Source organism: Cherax quadricarinatus, chromosome 71, assembly GCF_038502225.1.
Source record: "Cherax quadricarinatus isolate ZL_2023a chromosome 71, ASM3850222v1, whole genome shotgun sequence".
NCBI classification, from domain to species: Eukaryota; Metazoa; Arthropoda; class Malacostraca; order Decapoda; family Parastacidae; genus Cherax; species Cherax quadricarinatus.
Window position 1 is genome coordinate 22,254,891 of NC_091362.1, and position 19,612 is coordinate 22,274,502.

The 19,612-nt window shown below is 38.1% G+C and overlaps 1 protein-coding gene across 3 annotated transcripts in view; it reads right to left on the reverse strand.

Moving 5' to 3' along the window:
• tho2 (THO complex subunit 2-like protein) overlaps nt 1–19,612 on the reverse strand; it is a 109,658-nt gene that overhangs the window by 75,005 nt on the left and 15,041 nt on the right. For all 3 annotated transcript variants that reach the window (XM_053793556.2, XM_053793554.2, XM_053793553.2), the window contains exons 7-15: nt 18,907–19,128; nt 11,598–11,725; nt 9,971–10,169; nt 8,218–8,375; nt 7,599–7,785; nt 6,101–6,245; nt 3,234–3,436; nt 1,846–2,064; nt 1,439–1,603 (exon numbers count right to left, since the gene is read on the reverse strand). In XM_053793556.2, coding sequence (XP_053649531.1) covers nt 1,439–1,603; nt 1,846–2,064; nt 3,234–3,436; nt 6,101–6,245; nt 7,599–7,785; nt 8,218–8,375; nt 9,971–10,169; nt 11,598–11,725; nt 18,907–19,128 — 1,626 coding nt within the window. The remainder of the gene's footprint in view (nt 1–1,438; nt 1,604–1,845; nt 2,065–3,233; nt 3,437–6,100; nt 6,246–7,598; nt 7,786–8,217; nt 8,376–9,970; nt 10,170–11,597; nt 11,726–18,906; nt 19,129–19,612) is intronic.

Here is a 19,612-nt window from a genome sequence, read left to right on the forward strand (position 1 = left end):
TTCACATATATGCTTCAATGTAAACACTTGATCTACACATCCCCTACCCACTCTGAAACCTCCTTGCTCATCCGCAATCCTACATTCTGTCTTACCTCTAATTCTTTCAATAATAACCCTACTGTACACTTTTCCTGGTATACTCAATAAACTTATTCCTCTATAATTTTTACAATCTCTTTTGTCCCCCTTCCCTTTATATAAAGGGACTATACATGCTCTCTGCCAATCCCTAGGCACCTTCCTCTCTTTCATACATTTGTTAAACAAAAGTACCAACCACTCCAACACTATATCATCCCCCTGCTTTTAACATTTCTGTCATGATCTCATCAGTTCCAGCTGCTTTACCCCCTTTCCTTCTCCATAATGCCTCACGTACCTCCCCCCACACTTACATTCTGCTCTTCTTCACTCCTAAAAGATGGTATACCTCCCTGACCAGTGAATGAAATTACCGCCTCCCTTTCTTCCTCAACATTTAAAAGTTCCTCAAAATATTCTCGCCATCTACCTAATACCTCTCTCTCCCCATCTACTAACTCCTCTACTATGTTTTTAACTGACAAATCCATACGTTCCCTAGACTTTCTTAACTTGTTTAACTCGCTCCAAAATTTTTTCTTATTTTCATTAAAATTTCTTGACAGCGCCTCTCCCACCCTATCATCTGCTCTCCTTTTGCACTCTCTCACCAATCTCTTCACCTTTCTTTTACTCTCCATATACTCTGCTCTTCTTATAACACTTCTGCTTTGTAAAAACCTCTCATAAGCTAATTTTTTCTCTTTTATCACACCCTTTACTTCTTCATTCCACCAGTCACTCCTCTTTCCTCCTGCCCCCACCCTCCTATAACCACAAACTTCTGCCCCACATTCTAATACTGCATTTTTAAAACTATTCCAACCCTCTTCAACCCCCCCACTACTCATCTTTGCACTAGCCCACCTTTCTGCCAATAGTCGCTTATATCTCACCCGAACTTCCTCCTCCCTTAGTTTATACACTTTCAATTTCCTCCTACTTGTTGTTGCCACCTTCCTCTTGTCCCATCTACCTCTTACTCTAACTGTAGCTATAACTAAATAATGATCCGATATATCAGTTGCTCCCGATATATAAAACATCTTTATAAAATATTATATTTTACTGTCAATAACCAGCAACTGTTACATCTGAGCGCCTCTACAAAGACAGCGATTATGTGTGAATGATGGTGAAAGTGTGCGTTTCTTTTTTTCGGGTCACCCTGCCTCGGTGGGAAACAGCCAACATGTTAAAAAAAAAAAAAAAAAAAAAAAAAAAAAAAAAAAAAAAAAAAAAAAAAAAAAAAAAAAAGCCTTCCTATACTACTTTAAAAAATATCAACCCAATTCTCCCTGGCCATGAAATCATGTGTTAATATAATGATTTACTAGTCTGGAAACATACTTACATTAAGCATATGTATAAAAAGTGGACGTGCAAGGAAAAATGCAACATCTGCATTAATGTGGCAATCAGACAGAAGGGTACCAATGCTTGGCAGGCGATCATTAAGCTCTTCAATAGTCACCACTTGAAAGAGATAGGAACCAAATTGCACCATTGTATCTTGGCACTGAAACACACAAAATAAAACAATTGACTAAGGTGCACTTAATTACATAAAGATATCATATTTACTTTTAGCTATCCTTATGCATCATGCCACAAAATATTTCCAGTGATAACTTCTCACATGAACCTTTCTTATATGTACTGTACAGTGGTTATGCTCTGTCATCAAGCACTAATGACCAAACCTAGTTAAGGGACTTTCTCAACCTAAGTGACACTGTACATAATAACATCCCCACTAACCTGGTCATAAAGCTTTCCAACCAACTTAAGATGAGGAGACTCAGTTTGATTATAAACAACAGATGAACGCTGTTGAGCCATAAGTAACAGCAGAGGAATTGCTAAGTTATTCTCTAAGAGAGCTTCTTTGAGACGTATGGAAGACCTCTTTGTGTTTCTTTCCTGCTGATACTGGCCAGCCTCCCGACGAAGCAATTCACCTCCACACATAGCATCAAGCTGGATGGAAAAAGCATTAGCAATGAGTACTGTATTGCTATAGATGATAAGCTATGACTAAAAATCAAAAGTACAACAATTAAGAAAAACACCTAATTCATTCAGATAAACGTTTTGTTAGTGTACCTGTGTGCATCGATGAGAGACTACATACTGTATTTCTCAGTCAAGATATACTTGATTTTTTTTTTTAACACGCTGGTCATCCACCACCAAGATAGGGTGACCCACAATAGGTAACAATCCCTTCACTCATTTAACAGCTGTCTTGCCAGAAGTGCATAGGCATCACAATTCACATGACCCTCTAAACTGCAATATCTCCACCCCTCCTTCAGAATGCAGGCAATGTACTTCCCACCTCTACAAATGAAGTCCAGCTAGCCAGTTTCCGTGAGATCCCTTCATAAATGTTACTGTGCTCACATTCCAACAGTATGTAAAGCCATAAAAACCACTTGTTTGTATTCAATCTGATCTAGCATGCTCACACAATCTTGCTGAATAATGAAAACCCTAGCCCCCAAAACCTTCTTTACCCCCCTCCCTAACAGATTTATACACCTTCTTGGTCATCCTCTACTGCCCCATCCTCTCTAAAGGTTCAAAACACCTCAACAACCCCTCCTCAGTTCTACGAGGGGTAAAATTCTCTGGAGAGTATAATTCTAGCTTTAAATTCTCTGCATAATATTCACACCACACAAAGGGCCCACAAGGCTTGGAATTAATCTGGCAAGCAGAAAGTTAAAAGGCGAGGCCATGAACTAGGACTCAACCCCTGCAATTAAATATAGGTAAGGACATAGGTGAGTACACACTACCTCTAACAAGACAGCTCCTCCCTGCAACATTAAAAGCCTATGCCTTACACCCACATAAAAGTGTTGGTCCCACTATACTCAGGAGCATTTCCCATTTTTTATTCTACAATGGTGGATGGAAGAACCAAGGATGATGTAACAACATGCAAAATACTCAGAGGAAGTGAGAATGGTGTCAACCTAAACAAAACAAAAAAATGTAAACACGGTAGAGCAGCCCAAAAGTAATTATTAGAATTATATCATTTCTTATATTTTATGTGAAATAATAAAATAAGTATATTTTAATGCTAAATTAATGTTTCCTACTGATTATATTTAAATAATGTAAAACATCATTGATACCTGTTCTGACGTTAAATCTTCAAGGGTATCTGTACCACCCATTTTCTGGACAATTTCTCGCAAGATAAGCAGGTCAATTGATTTTTCAGCCTTCAACTGATTGGCAACAAACTGAAGAATTCCTCCTAAATCTATAATATACTTCTTGTACACGGTTCCACAGAAACTTGAAAGAGACTGTAGCCAAGGAGAGATGGCCATTGCTGAAAAAAGATACACAAACAATAATTAATGTATTCTTTCACCTTGGCAGGAAATTAGTTTAAAAAATATCAGTTGCCAAAGGCCAAATGAATAAGGTATCCCAATCCCTTCTACATTACATAATACAACTGGCATTACCTCTCTGAACTGCAGTATTGAGCCACTGGAAAACTAGATGCCCTGATGACTTTTGCCTAGCTCCTTAAGGAACTTGGATGCATTCTTTACCCATGGGTCAAGGGTCTCTGAACCTACAGGAACAAACACATAATGATGGGCAAGTTCACCATATTTTCGAGACTTCTAGGACTCCCTCAAGCTGGCAGCTGCCCCTCCTTCCTGCTGTACTAGAGGTAGGTATCAGTTAATGTGGATGCAAATGTGTAGCCCTGATCACCTGCTTGCTGCCCATCCAGGCTTGCAAGGTAATTCCACATGGATGATTTTGGTTGTTATAAGATCTACATAGTTAGGGGTACCTCCCTTATTGCTGGGCATCCAGCTGTTGCAAGGATCCTCTTGATGTTATTAACCTCTTCACGTCCTGCAATATTTCCCTCAGATCTTCTGCAAACAAGACTATGGTACCTGAATCAGTCTGCTAATGCACTGCCACAGATATACCTGTGTTTGGTGAGGATGGGGGTGGCAAGGTGAAGGGCAACACCAATATGGATGGTCTGTGAGTTGAGGCATGTTCCAAGGAAGGAAGTGATGAGAGCAAGTGGGAAATCCCCTGCATGATGAGCTCTCACTGCTTGGAGATGAGCTTGTCCTTCCCCAACATAATCTCAAGCAGTGTTGAGGCTATATTCTCCACTACTGGGCCATCCCAGTGTGACTGTCTGGTTGTGGAGCCTATTAGATTATCCCAGAGCATGGCTCCATCAATGAGCTTTTGATCACGAATCCCCAATACTGTCCATATAGTAAATAGGGAGAATTGCTGCAACAAGTTCACTGGATGCCACAAATGAAGACAGAAAAGCAGAGAGTGCAATTTGTGATGCCTTTTGGATACCAGTACCTCCTAGTCTGACTGGAAGTGTAGATTGGTCTCAGTGTCCATTTTCTAGAGTGAGGTCAAGTACTTCTGTGAATATCAACCTCAGGAGACTGTCATATTCATGTAGTATAGGGTAGTCCTACGAGGGTGAAGATCTTAGGAAACACGTTAACCTCGGCAGACTCAAGCACTTTGTGAGAAGGTATAAGGAATCGTAGGTATCTAGACTGCTTATTCATTGTTTCTATCCACCTCAAATCAACCAGTTTGTTATTAAGAATTGTGTCAATGGCATTAGTTTCAATAGGAGCTACAAGCATGATGTTATTTGTGAGAGCAATGGTTGAAGGAGCATCTGAGCTGTAATGTCAGCACATCTCTGACAAGACAGTGACAGAGTGAGTGATAGTGGAAGTATTTCTTCTTTTATGGTTCACTCTACCTCAATGGGATATAGAGTGTAAAAAAATAAAAAGGTTGACACACCATGGACCGGGAATGTATCTGTCACAAAAAATGAGGGACACCTTTAATTATCTCAAACAATTATTTATATCATACTTTCTTGACTATTACATATCTTTCTTCTTCTTTCAACAAACCGGCTGTATCCCACCAAAGCAGGGTGACCCAAAAAGAAAACCAAAATTTCTCTTTTTAACTTTAGTAATGTATACAGGAGAAGGGGTTACTAGCCCCTTCTCAGCCTTTTAGTCGACTCTTACAACACTCACGGCTTACGGAGAAAGAATTCTGTTCCACTTCCCCATGGAGATAAAAGGAAATAAACAAGAACAAGAACTAGCAAGAAAATAGAAGAAAACCCATAGAGGTGTGTATATATATGCTTGAACATGCATGTGTAGTGTGACCTAAGTGTAAGTAGAAGTAGGAAGACGTACCTGAAATCTTGAATGTTTATGAGACAGAAAAAAGACACCAGCAATCCCACCATCATGTAAAACAATTACAGGCTTTCATTTTACACTCACTTGGCAGGACGGTAGTACCAACCTATTACCTAGCTATTACATATCATGAAGCTCAAAACTGATGTTAAATGATTACGTATACGTAATTAGATATAGTTTCAAATGAGCGCCATTGTCTAGAAGCTATATAAGTACAGTAGGTCAACCTACTAAAATAATTTTGAGGGGAACAAAGTAGAATGACTTGGAGAGGGTATAAGTCTACTGGGGAAGGAAGGCAGGGTAAGGGTCGTCCCCAAAAAGGTTGGAGTTAGGGGGTAAAGGAGGTTTTATGGACGAGGGCCTTGGACTTCCAGCAAGCGTGCATGAGCGTGTTAGATAGGAGTGAATGGAGACGAATGGTTTTTGGGACCTGACGAACTGTTGGAGTGTGAGCAGGGTAATATTTTGTGAAGGGATTCAGGGAAACCGGTTAGCCAGACTTGAGTCCTGGAAATGGGAAGTACAATGCCTGCAATTTAAAGGAGGGATTTAGGATATTGGCAGTTTGAAGGGATGTCTAAACTGTTGTATCTGAGCACCTCTGCAAAGACAGTGATTATGTATGAGTGATGGTGAAAGTTTTTTCTTTCTTTTTGGGTCACCATGCCTCGGTGGGAAGTGGCCAGTGTGTTAAAAAAAAGTAACTTATTATTTATAAAGTACTAAACAAAAAGGTCACTAACCATCATTGGCTATTCTGTCCTTATTTTCTGAGAGGATTTCAACAATGCAGTATCCAAGAACATCATACGAGAGAGATGTCAGGTACTTGAAGCTATCCACAACAGGACCAATGAGATTATCATAGAGCTGAACCTGTATCAAAATCTGGAGGAAATATAAATACATATATTAGAAAACACTGCCAACACCTTTGGTCCAAGACTTTCCTACCACCCAACAGCAGTTATAAGAAGTAGCAACAGCATGGTTAATGAGGTAGTCATCAGGAAAGTCTGGACCCAGGATAGGCTACTGCACATCCTGCAGCAGGAACAAAACTCTTGAAACCAGTCACAAGAAATAGCCAAATGATGCAAATATTCAAAAACAGAGTTGAAAAACTTGAAATCAAAACAATATTGTCTGCAGACAGAACTCCACAAATAAAACATGAATAATAATCTTGAAAAGCAAAAAGAAAAACTGGAAAAATGCATAGGCTTCACAAACTATAACATTCCCCATTCCTCCTTCAAAATCCAGGTCCTGTACTTACCACCTCCAAGACTCAAGTCCAGCTAACCTTTATAAATATTATGTTGCTCACACTCCTACAGTACATTCTCCCTAAAATCACTTGTCTCCACTCATTGCGATGAACAGTTATGCACTTATACACACCTGATGAATGCTCAAGCCTCTATCACTTAAAACCCCATTCACACCCTCTCTCAAACTCTTAATGGGATAACACCTACCCCTCCTTCCACCCTCGATTTATACACCCTCTTGGTCATATTCTGCTCCATCCTCAATGTCCAAAGCAAATCAACAACCCTTGCTGTGCTCTAGGAATAATACCTTCCATAACATTCACACTGCACACTGGTCTCAAACATGACATCTACACTGCCTCCAGCCTCCAGTCTCCTAGCTACAATACTCAAAGCCCATACCCACACCCACACAAAAGAGTTAGTATTACTATACTCTTGGTATATTCTTCTTTTTGCCCCCAAAGATAAATTCCTTTTGTCTTCATAGATGCCTCAACACTTGACTTACCTTAGTCCAGTTCATCTATTCTATGACTCACCTTTTCTTTGAGATCCATCTGCCAACATATCTACTCCAAAATATTTAAATATCCAATTTTCCACTGCCTAAACTTTGTTACACCCATCACCTTGTATTTACTATTAATTTCCTACTTTTATATACTCTCCTAAACTCATCCACCAACCTACCTTTGCAACTCCTCCTCAGAAGCTCCCAAAAGAACCATGTCACTGGCAAAGAAACTACAGCAACTTCCACTTCATATCAGATTCATCATTTAATTGCACACCCAGCCCCAACACCCAAACTTTTACAACCACATCACACATCCCTGTCTAAGGCTTACTTTTGCTGGAAAATAAAACAAGCATCACATTGACTAAACACAGTTATTTGAAAAGAACTCTTTAAATACTTCCAAAATGACCAATTAAGTGTTTGAAACTGGTAAATACTCACATAATGAAACACTGGACCAGGGTTGTTGTGAGTAAGTTTCCCAATTCCCCGACTCACAGGTTTAATGGTTTCTTTCGTGATACGCATCATGATAAATTTTGCTTTCTTTAGAAGTCTAGCACGATACTTTATAAGCATGGGATGCTGGTTACACGTCTCATTTTTCCACCGGCCATAAAGCTTGTATCTGCAATTTAATTAAATATAAAACTATGGATATACTGCATTACATACCCAGAAGAAACTTTTTGCTTATACACTACTGCACCTTATTTTTTTAACACACTGGCCACCTCCTAACAAGGTAGGGTAACCCAAAACAAGAAACACTTTCACCATCATTCACACTACTGCACTTATACTAAATAAATTTAATTTACTTTTATTGATCAGGAAAAATGCACTAAAGAATAGCATCACCATTTCAGTATACCTGGTTGATACAGAATAGTTAATTCTGGCTAAAGTAACTGAAATTTACTTACTTCACTTACAAAGAGTAAACAGTTATATTACCTAAAATATTAAAAAAAAAAATAATGTTAAATAACCTGGAGAACTAGGATAAAGATAACAAGCAAGTTTGTGAAAATAATTCAGTGAAAAGTACATATCATACCTGTGCTGGTATGGGTATATCTTGATGGTGTCCCAGATCTCTTCTGCAAGACATGGATTAGCATCAAGCATGGATAGAGACGGTAAGAGAGCTTCATCCAAGACATCCAAGAACTCGTAATAGAAATTGTTACGAACTCCATCAGCACCAACCTTCACCTTAAAGTTAGAGACAACCATTACTGTTTTATTAACATTTAAACAGGAAACTAAATAACTGTTTTCTAGAATGTACAGATATCCACTTCACGTTCTCTGATTTACTGGATACAAGGTACACTGCCTGCAGTAATGAAGACAAGGGACAAGTGTAAAGCAAGCTTTAAATTGTGGTAACATTTCACTCTCAGTATCATTATTATTATTATTATAATCAAAGAAAGTGCTAAACTAACAAGGGTCATACAGCTTCACTCTCCATAGAGCTTTTTTTTTTTTTCAACAAACTGGCCATATTCCACCGAGGCAGGGTGACCTCCTAAAAAGAAACAAAGATTTTTTTTTTTTTCAACAAGTCGGCCGTCTCCCACTGAGGCAGGGTGACCCAAAAAGAAAGAAAATCTCCAAAAAGAAAATACTTTCATCATCATTCAACACTTTCACCTCACTCACACATAATCACTGTTTTTGCAGAGGTGCCCAGAATAAAACAGTTTAGAAGCATATACGTATAAAAATACACAATATATCTCTCCAAACTGCTAATATCCCAAACCCCTCCTTTAGAGTGCAGGCATTGTATTTCCCATTTCCAGGACTCAAGTCCGGCCATATAAAATAACCGGTTTCCCTGAATCCCTTCACTAAATATTACCCTGCTCACACTCCAACAGCTTAAGAACATTACCAAAGCATGTACTCTGGTAAAGAGGAGGAAGAAAGAATGATAGGGAAGAAATAGAAATGAGTTAAAGAGATATGGGGGTGAAAGAAGGATGAAGGATAAAAAGTTAAGTGGCCCAACCACTTGGAGGGACATCTAAACTGTCATATCTGAGTGCCTCTGCAAAGACAAAGATTATGTATGAGTGATGGTGAAAGTGTTGAATGATTATAAAAGTTTTTTCTTTCTTTTTGGGCCACCCTGCCTTGGTGGGAATAGCGGGTGCTAAAAAAAATTAATGGTTGTGTGGTTTACATTATGTTGCAATGATATTTGTATAAAATGCATACCATACTGCCTGGCACTCACACACATGTATACGTAAGTGTCTGCATGCATATTTATGCTGAGAATTTTTTTTGTCACCTTCAACACACCATAAGTTTTAGTTTTACTTTCATACTTCCAGTTAGAAAAACAGGCTCTGTCAATCTATAAGAAAAATAATTTTCAAAATTTTGCCCCACAAAGGAATTTTTATTTAGGGTCTACCACAGTTAAATACTCTGTATTTTGCATTAGATTTCTTTGGCATGTCATATTTTATCTTAACACATCAACCAAAAGATGAAAAACTTTTACCATCATTCACTCAATCACTGCCTTGCCAGAAGTGTGCTGTCATAACAGTTCAGATAACCTTCCAAACTTCAACAACCCCAACCATACTTCAGAGTACAGCACTGTACTTCCCACTTCCAGGACCCAAGTCCAACTAATATAACAGGTAAAGTGAACAAATTTGAAAAAAAATATGAAAAACTTTTCCCTTTTTATGACTTATATCTATAAATGAACTATTTTTCATGAGTTATTTACTGAATACAGTACTTTCAATCAAAGTGATATGAATAATAAATTAACTTCTTACCTGTTTCAGTGCCACCCGTGCAACTCTAAGAACCTTGTACATCAGTCCAGGGTCAATGTACAAGTGTGGCCCCAAAGCACTCAGCATTGGAAATATTGTTGTACAAACATCATTAAAGTTATATGAAGGACGAGGAGCCAGTGGGTTATTGAGCAATTCAACCACAGTCCCTTTCAACCGGCTAGGTAGAGTACACACCCTGGAAAGAAGTACACTAATGTATGACATTCAGACTTGCTACTACCTGAGAGTACATAAACTTACAGAACTGAAAGTGATTCAAGAGTCTTACAAGCAAATTTAAACTGTTATATGCATGTTAGGGAATGGATCAACATGCAGGCACGAGTGCACACCAGAGCATCATCATTATGCCAATAAATGTAATAAAATAGTGAAACATTATAGCTACCCTTGTATTAATTGTGATTTCCATGCATCTCTTTCTCCTAATGATTAGCAATAAAAATAAATGAAAAGAAAATTAATTGGTTTGAGGGTGGTGGTTGTCCTTTTTTTTTTAATACAAAATCTTTACCAGCAGTAGAATCTTTTCGAAATACTATCAATAAATTGGCTAAAGGAAAGTCATTCAATATTATGTTCCTGAAAGTATGTGAATAAGAGAGTATCCTATTCAAAAAAAGAAAAATCACAATATGAACAACAAGCTAATGAAATTATTTTCTCTCGGGTGAGTGAGGACAAGAATATATTTTTATAAGCATGCTCTTGCCTACATGCTACTTTCCTTAATATATTCTGTAATGTAAGTCAACTTTCAAAGAACCATCTGCTAGCACATCTACTCCCATATAGCTAAATACAATCACATCACCCACATTCCTTGTTTCCAACCTGACTTACACTGGAGGGATATAGTTAGCCAACAAGTTGTTTGAAATAGACAAATGCAAAACAGAACTTTTGTGATAATTTTTCACCTAATTAACAGGCTTAAAGCAGCCTATTCTTTTTAAATTTAGTAATTAAATTACTAAACTGTCTTGCCTCTGGCAAGACAATGATGAAGTAAGTGATGGTGAGTGTGTTTCTTCTTCTCTGGCTCACCCTATCTTGGTGGGAGACAGCCTGTGTGTTAAATAAAAGAAAAAAGCCTGTTACACAGGCTTTAATGTCCTAAATGCCAAGGGTCATTATAAAATAGCAACTGTGACTGCTCTCACATTACATTATCTTTTAAGACCACATCTTCCCCAAACACACTAGCACTCACTTCTTTAACAACTCAATCTTCAGACATCAAATAATCATGTTGGTGTCACACATGCCTGCCCAAGGCCAACTTTTACAGGAAAATATTTCTTCTCTCCTACGCTGACCCTCAATTTAATGCGTTAATAGGGAAGTGAATGTCCAATAATGGTTATTGTGATGACTGGAAATGAAGCTGTTTTGCCATGATTACAACAATAAATGACAAGTCTGTAATCAACAGACAAAGAGACTGCTTTTCAGAAACAAATGACCCAGTGGAGTTTGGTTTTCATTTCTAAACTTTGTTAAAGGCCATTAAATCAAGGGTTTATAATTAAAGACTTGTAAATCAATACCCAGTGGATAACAGAATTCGTGTATAGCAAAATGTTAACAATTTTATGCTCACTTTCTGTAAATAGGTTCAATTGTAGCATGTATCAACTGGCAAAGTGCTTGGCCAATAGGAGGACTCGACACGAGGTAAAAATCTGGAAAGCGCTTGGAAATTTCCATGAAGTGTTCCCAGGCACCAACCTGTTTGTTTTTCAGCAACAAAAGATAAGGACATTAGATGGCATACAAGAAAAACACAATACACAGTAAGACAAACTGCTAATCCTGTAAGTTATACTATACACAGTTTTGATAAACATTAAAAAATAATTATTTATGGTTCTTACACAGAACTCTGAATACTGAGGTTTCCCTCACTTTATGTGGGTTCAGGTTACGTGAATTTGTTATTATGCAAAGCATCATTTCTAGTAATAATTACACACGATCGATACATACTTTCACTATACGTGATCGGTGAGGTTCACAAATTGTACTGAAGAGTCTTGCTATTATGTGGAATTAAGTGTTGAGCCCTGATTAACTATAATGCAGCAACCATGGGCTTAAAGTATCTAACAAAACATGGATAACAAAAATCACTGCTCTAATCCACTGATAAATCTTGAGCTAAAAATTTTTGGAATACCAATGGACCATCAATTAACATGGCAGAAAAAATAGCATTAGGTTTCTCCACCCCCAACTCCCCAAACAATGGCAAACAATTTTTTTTAAAGCTTTGTAATTAGTCAAGATTCAAAAATAATCCCCTTTTCTATTTGTTACATTATAGCTGTCACTACCTGTTGATACAGAAATGCATATAGACGGGTTGATGTGACTCTGTACAATACCTGTACAAATACGTGACAGGCTTTTGCACAACTATCACCTGCCTCCACCACAAACACAATTACGATAATATGAGTGCATGCTATACCCCCCCCCTAAAAAAAAAGTGAAAAACAATCAATCCTTCTCAGGTTATCACTATGTCCTGTTATAATTATTGGATTTAAGGGTTGAGACAACCCAAGGGTCTGTAAATATTAATAACTTTACTTGAATAAAAACTTAAAAAAACTTTCATATCCCTTGCATTTTAATAATAAATATAAGAGTAAGAAGCAGAGGGTGGGAGAGAGGAGGAGGAGGAACAATCAGATGTAAACATTGCCGACACTCTCATATCTTTATCACAAAATGTAAGTTTAACAATTAACACAAACTGTAGTATACAAAGTAGATACTGTATGCACATTATAACGCAGATGAAGAGAAGCAGAGGGTATATAAATAGTGATGGTAATCTCTGTCATGGACAGGCGCAGAACCCGTCAACCCAGTATACAGCCTCTCCTAACTTAACGACGGAGTTCTGTTCCTAAGACCACATCTGTAAACAAATTCGTCACTAAGTGAGGAGCATACTATAATGGTAGTGGGGTTGTGTCAACAATCTTTGATATTGTTTTAATGTCACCTTTGCATCATTTATAACATTTCTGGTATATTTTTAAATGTTTATACAATAGTATACTGTATACTGTAATAAACAGAATACGTAGAGGAAATCAACTCTAATATACATTATTTAGTTATGTATACTGGTCAGAGAGCCCGTCATAAGTCTGAGTCATCGGTAAACGAGTACATAACTAAGTGAGGAGAGGCTGTATAAACATTACCTCCAGTATCTTCACATTTTAGCCCTAATAATGCAAAGGATATAAAAACAATGCATGACCTGAGATGTATGTAGGAAATAGCTAATTTAGTTACATCTGTTAATTAGACCTGTGAGTTGCATGGTGATAAACAATTTATATATAAATAGTGTATGCTGTGACAAACACTATGAACTTCAAACAAAAACATCATTGCAGTGCAACAAGATCATCCCTTCACTTTCTCATTTAATTAGTGTACCTTAACAATTTCTTATCAATCACTAACATATTCAACATCTGTATAAATGCACCTCGGTTAAATAAATGACTCTTAAAGGCAAAGGAATAAGTAGTCACAGTGAAATTATCAGTTACTAGCCTTCATGTGTACTGCTTTTTTAGCTATTTTTCCTTAAATTTACTCCTGTTATATAAATAAGACGTGCTCAGAGAAAATATGCCACAATTTTTCAACCACATCGAAAAAGTGTTAATAGACTGTGTCAATAGACAGTCTACTGTATACCTTTAAAGGCTTTAGTTTTCCTACTCTCACAGCACAGCCCAGGGCCAGGTCTATCTGGTGTATACAAGAGTCAAGAATGGTGTATACACCAGGTTTATCTGGTGCATACACAAATAGTTACACAGTAAATGGATATACCAGATCATACGACACCTCTATAATTATTCTACTCACTGTCAAACCCAGTATGCACTTTCATACTGAAAGAAAATTACAGTGGAACCTTGGTACTCGAACTTAATTAGTTCCAGAAGGCTGTTCAAGTCCCAATCTGTTCGAGTACTGAGCGAATTTTTCCCAACCAATTTTTTTTTTTGTGTTTGGTCAAGTGCCAAGCAAATGGTCAACTACCAAGCTATTTTTTTACAGAACAGTGTTTAAATACCAAATTGTTCGAGTAGGGAGCTGTTCGAGTATCAAGGTTTCACTGTATTACAGATTTTTTTTTTTTCATCAAACTGGCCATATTCCACTGAGGCAGGTTGACCTAAAAAGAAAAATGAAAGTTTCTCTTTTTAACTTTAGTAAAGTATACATGCACCCGGTATGTTAGTCTCCTCTTGACCTGCATGGCTTACGGAGGAAGAATTCCGTTCCACTTCCCTATGGAGATAAGAGGAAATAAACAAGAACTAATAAGAAAATAGAAGAAAACCCAGAGGGGTGTGTATATATATATGCTTGTACATGCAAGTGTAGTGTGACCTAAGTGCAAATAGAAGTAGCAAGATATACCCAACACCTTGCATGTTTCTTCTTTCAACACACCGGCCGTATCCCACCGAGGTAGGGTGGCCCAAAAGAAAAAACGAAAGTTTCTCCTTTTACATGTATATATAGGAAAAGGGGTCACTAGCCCCTTGCTCCCAGCATTTTAGTCGCCTCTTACAACACGCATGGCTTACGGAGGAAGAATTCTGTTTCACTTCCCCATGGAGGTAAGAGGAAATAAACAAGAACAAGAACTAGATATTGGCAGTTTGGAGGGATATGTTGTGTATCTTTATATGTGTATGCTTCTAAACTGTTGTATTCTGAGCACCTCTGCAAAAACAGTGATAATGTGCGAGTGTGGTGAAAGTGTTGAATGATGATGAAAGTATTTTCTTTTTGGGGATTTTCTTTCTTTTTTGGGTCACCCTGCCTCGGTGGGAGACGGCCGACTTGTTGAAAAAAAAAAAAAAAAATAGAAAGAAAATAGAAGAAAACTCAAAGGGGTGTGTATATATATGCTTGTACATGTATATGTAGTGTGACCTAAGTGTAAGTAGAAGTAGCAAGACGTACCTGAAATCTTGCATGTTTATGAGACAGAAAAAAGGACACCAGCAATCCTACTGTTACGAGTATGGCCACACCCGTTATATTTTATACAAGGATGTGCTCTTTATTTTATAATATATATGCTAATGCTAATACTAATTACTGAGTATACCAGGAAAAGTGTACGGTAGGGTTATAATTGAAAGAATTAGAGGTAAGACAGAATGTAGGATTGCGGATGAGCAAGGAGGTTTTAGAGTGGGTAGGGGATGTGTAGATCAGGTGTTTACATTGAAGCATATATGTGAACAGTATTTAGATAAAGATAGGGAGGTTTTTATTGCATTTATGGATTTAGAAAAGGCATATGATAGAGTGGATAGAGGAGCAATGTGGCAGATGTTGCAAGTATATGGAATAGGTGGTAAGTTATTAAATGCTGTAAAGAGTTTTTATGAGGATAGTGAGGCTCAGGTTAGGGTGTGTAGAAGAGAGGGAGACTACTTCCCGGTAAAAGTAGGTCTTAGACAGGGATGTGTAATGTCACCATGGTTGTTTAATATATTTATAGATGGGGTTGTAAAGGAAGTAAATGCTAGGGTGTTTGGGAGAGGGGTGGGATTAAATTATGGGGAATCAAATTCAAAATGGGAATTGACACAGTTACTTTTTGCTGATGATACTGTGCTTATGGGAGATTCTAAAGAAAAATTGCAAAGGTTAGTGGATGAGTTTGGGAATGTGTGTAAAGGTAGAAAGTTGAAAGTGAACATAGAAAAGAGTAAGGTGATGAGGGTGTCAAATGATTTAGATAAAGAAAAATTGGATATCAAATTGGGGAGGAGGAGTATGGAAGAAGTGAATGTTTTCAGATACTTGGGAGTTGACGTGTCGGCGGATGGATTTATGAAGGATGAGGTTAATCATAGAATTGATGAGGGAAAAAAGGTGAGTGGTGCGTTGAGGTATATGTGGAGTCAAAAAACGTTATCTATGGAGGCAAAGAAGGGAATGTATGAAAGTATAGTAGTACCAACACTCTTATATGGGTGTGAAGCTTGGGTGGTAAATGCAGCAGCAAGGAGACGGTTGGAGGCAGCGGAGATGTCCTGTCTAAGGGCAATGTGTGGTGTAAATATTATGCAAAAAATTCGGAGTGTGGAAATTAGGAGAAGGTGTGGAGTTAATAAAAGTATTAGTCAGAGGGCAGAAGAGGGGTTGTTGAGGTGGTTTGGTCATTTAGAGAGAATGGATCACAGTAGAATGACATGGAAAGCATATAAATCTATAGGGGAAGGAAGGCGGGGTAGGGGTCGTCCTCGAAAGGGTTGGAGAGAGGGGGTAAAGGAGGTTTTGTGGGTAAGGGGCTTGGATTTCCAGCAAGCGTGCGTGAGCGTGTTAGATAGGAGTGAATGGAGACGAATGGTACTTGGGACCTGACGATCTGTTGGAGTGTGAGCAGGGTAATATTTAGTGAAGGGATTCAGGGAAACCGGTTATTTTCATATAGTCGGACTTGAGTCCTGGAAATGGGAAGTACAATGCCTGCACTTTAAAGGAGGGGTTTGGGATATTGGCAGTTTGGAGGGATATGTTGTGTATCTTTATATGTGTATGCTTCTAGACTGTTGTATTCTGAGCACCTCTGCAAAAACAGTGATAATGTGCGAGTGTGGTGAAAGTGTTGAATGATGATGAAAGTATTTTCTTTTTGGGGATTTTCTTTCTTTTTTGGGTCACCCTGCCTCGGTGGGAGACGGCCGACTTGTTGAAAAAAAAAAAAAAAAAAAAAAAGCTAATATTGTATTATATTATGTTTTGTTAGCAGTTCTTAATATTGTCATGTAGTGGGAAACCACTAGTGTAAGTGCCGGTTAGCACTTCAGGTACTTAAGTCTCCCTCAGTCACGTGACCAATGTGACGTCGACCTACCACTCAGTGGTACCGGCAGTAGGTTCACCGCCCTCACTCAGAGAGGTTCACTACTCATACTGAGTAGGTTCTCAGCCCTTGCTCTGAGTAGGTTCACTACTCTTACTGAGTAGGTTCACCGCCCTCACTCAGAGAGGTTCACTATTCTTACTGAGTAGGTTCTCAGCCCTTGCTCTGAGTAGGTTCACTACTCTTACTGAGTAGGTTCACCACCCTCACTCAGAGAGGTTCACTACTCTTACTGAGTAGGTTCTCAGCCCTTGCTCTGAATAGGTTCACTACTCTTACTGAGTAGGTTTACAGCACCTGCTCAGAGAAGGTTCACAACCCTTGCTCTGAGTAGTTTTACAGCACTCGCTGAGAGTATGTCCTTCACACTCACTCTGACTAGCACTCTCACTTCTACTCCGGGCTTGCATAGCCAAGGGAGCGTACCTCACTCATTGACCTCTCATAGGAGACGTGTCAAGTTCTCTCTTGTGGTCGTTATTCTCTCATGACTGACTTCCTTTCTTAAGCTTGTCACTTTCGAGTTATTTATACTCTGGTAAATTAAACTTTCAGGTGACTGAATAAGCCTTGTCGGCCTTTATGTTAATTTGTGGTCTAAGCTATTCTTAGTCATGTTAGATGGAAATGAGACTAAGTCCGTCACTTACGAGTTCTTGTATACTCTGAATTGATAGTTCAGATAAGTCTTTATAACCATTATAAGTTACTTTGTGGTTATGTCTTAATAACCATTATAGGTGCATATTATTGGTGATTTTAGTACAAAGCTCAACCTCAAAAGGTTCATTTATTCATATCAATGTACTAGTACGTACCAAGAGAAATGTAAGAGTTAAACTCCTTATTTTATGTTAATCATAACATATCATACATTAAGCTAAAACTCTACTAGTAAAGATTCTAAGTTTTAGTTATTTGTTTCGTAATCCTGAGTTCTTAAGTTATTGTTGCAAAACCGTAAACAGGCCATATGTTCAAAAAGAATGCTACCTTAACACACTACCATACCATTGGAGAAGGTTAAGAAGACGAGTTTTTTAACACCTACCATCACGTAAAACAATTACAGGCTTTCGTTTTACACTCACTTGGTAGGACGGTAGTACCTCCCTGGGCGGTTGCTGTCTACCAACCTGCTACCTAGGTGTATTATGGATGTCCTTACAAAAAATAAAATCCCTGAATCTTTCTTTCTTTCAACACACCGGCCGTATCCCACCGAGGCGGGGTGGCCCAAAAGGAAAAACGAAAGTTTCTCCTTTCACATTTAGTAATATATACAGGAGAAGGGGTTACTAGCCCCTTGCTCCTGGCATTTTAGTCGCCTCTTACAACATGCATAGCTTACGGAGGAAGAATTCTGTTCCACTTCCCCATGGAAATAAGAGGAAATAAACAAGAACAAGAACTAGTAAGAAAATAGAAGAAAACCCAGAGGGGTGTGTATATATATGCTTGTACTTGTATGTGTTGTGTGACCTAAGTGTAAGCAGAAGTAGCAAGACGTACCTGAAACCTTGCATGTTTATGAGACAGAAAAAAACACCAGCACTCCCACCATCATGTAAAACAATTACAGACTTTTGCTTTACACTCACTTGGCAGGACGGTAGTACCTCCCTGGGCGGTTGCTGTCTACCAACCTACTACCTACAAAATCCCTGAATACTCCCACAAAATCAGTCCACTTGAAAAGATCATCAGCCCTAAGTTTTTTTTTTTTTTTTTTAACAAGTCGGCCGTCTCCCGCCGAGGCAGGGTGACCCAAAAAGAAAGAAAATCACCAAAAAGAAAATACTTTCATCATCATTCAACACTTCCATCTCACTCACACATAATCACTGTTTTTGCAGAGGTGCTCAGAACACAACAGTTTAGAAGCATATACGTATAAAGATACACAACATATCCCTCCAAACTGCTAATATCCCGAAGTATGTACAGTAATTCCATTAATCTTTCTAATACTACCCACCTTTAACAGAGCAACACACAACTGAATTTTTTGGTTTGAGTTATATTTTTCATGATTTCTTTGATCATCTTTCTCTTTTTCTTCCTCTTCTCTTTCTTTTTCCTTGTCTTTCTCTTTATCTTTGTCTTTGGTGGAAACAACATTGACTTTGGAAGCTATTTCTTTTGCATCATTTTCCTCTTTCTGGTAGTCCTCAATCATGGACGAGTCCTCAGGAGTTAGCTGGAAAAGAAAATGTTAAATTTACAAAGAAATAAGAGAAATGCATATAACTTTGTTTACTGTATATCTTACATATATATCTCAAGTGCTGATGATACTGTGCTTTTGGGAGCTTCTAAAGAAAAGCTGAAAGGTTAGTGGACAAGTTTGTGAGTGTGTGTAAAGGTAGAAAGATGAAAGTGAATATATAGATAAGAGTAAGGTGATGAGGGATATCAAACAATTTAGATAAAGAAAAATTGGATATCACATTGGAGGGAGGGAGTATGGAAGAAGTGAATTTTTTCAGATACTTTGGGAGTTGACTTGTCAGCGGATGGATTTATGAAGGATGAGGTAAACCACAGAACTAATGAAGAAAAAAAGGTGAGTGGTGCATTGAGATACCTGTGGAGACAAAGAACGTTATCCATGGAGGCAAACAAAGAAATGTACAAGAGTATAGAGGTACCAACACGCTTATATGGGTGTGAAGCTTGGGTTG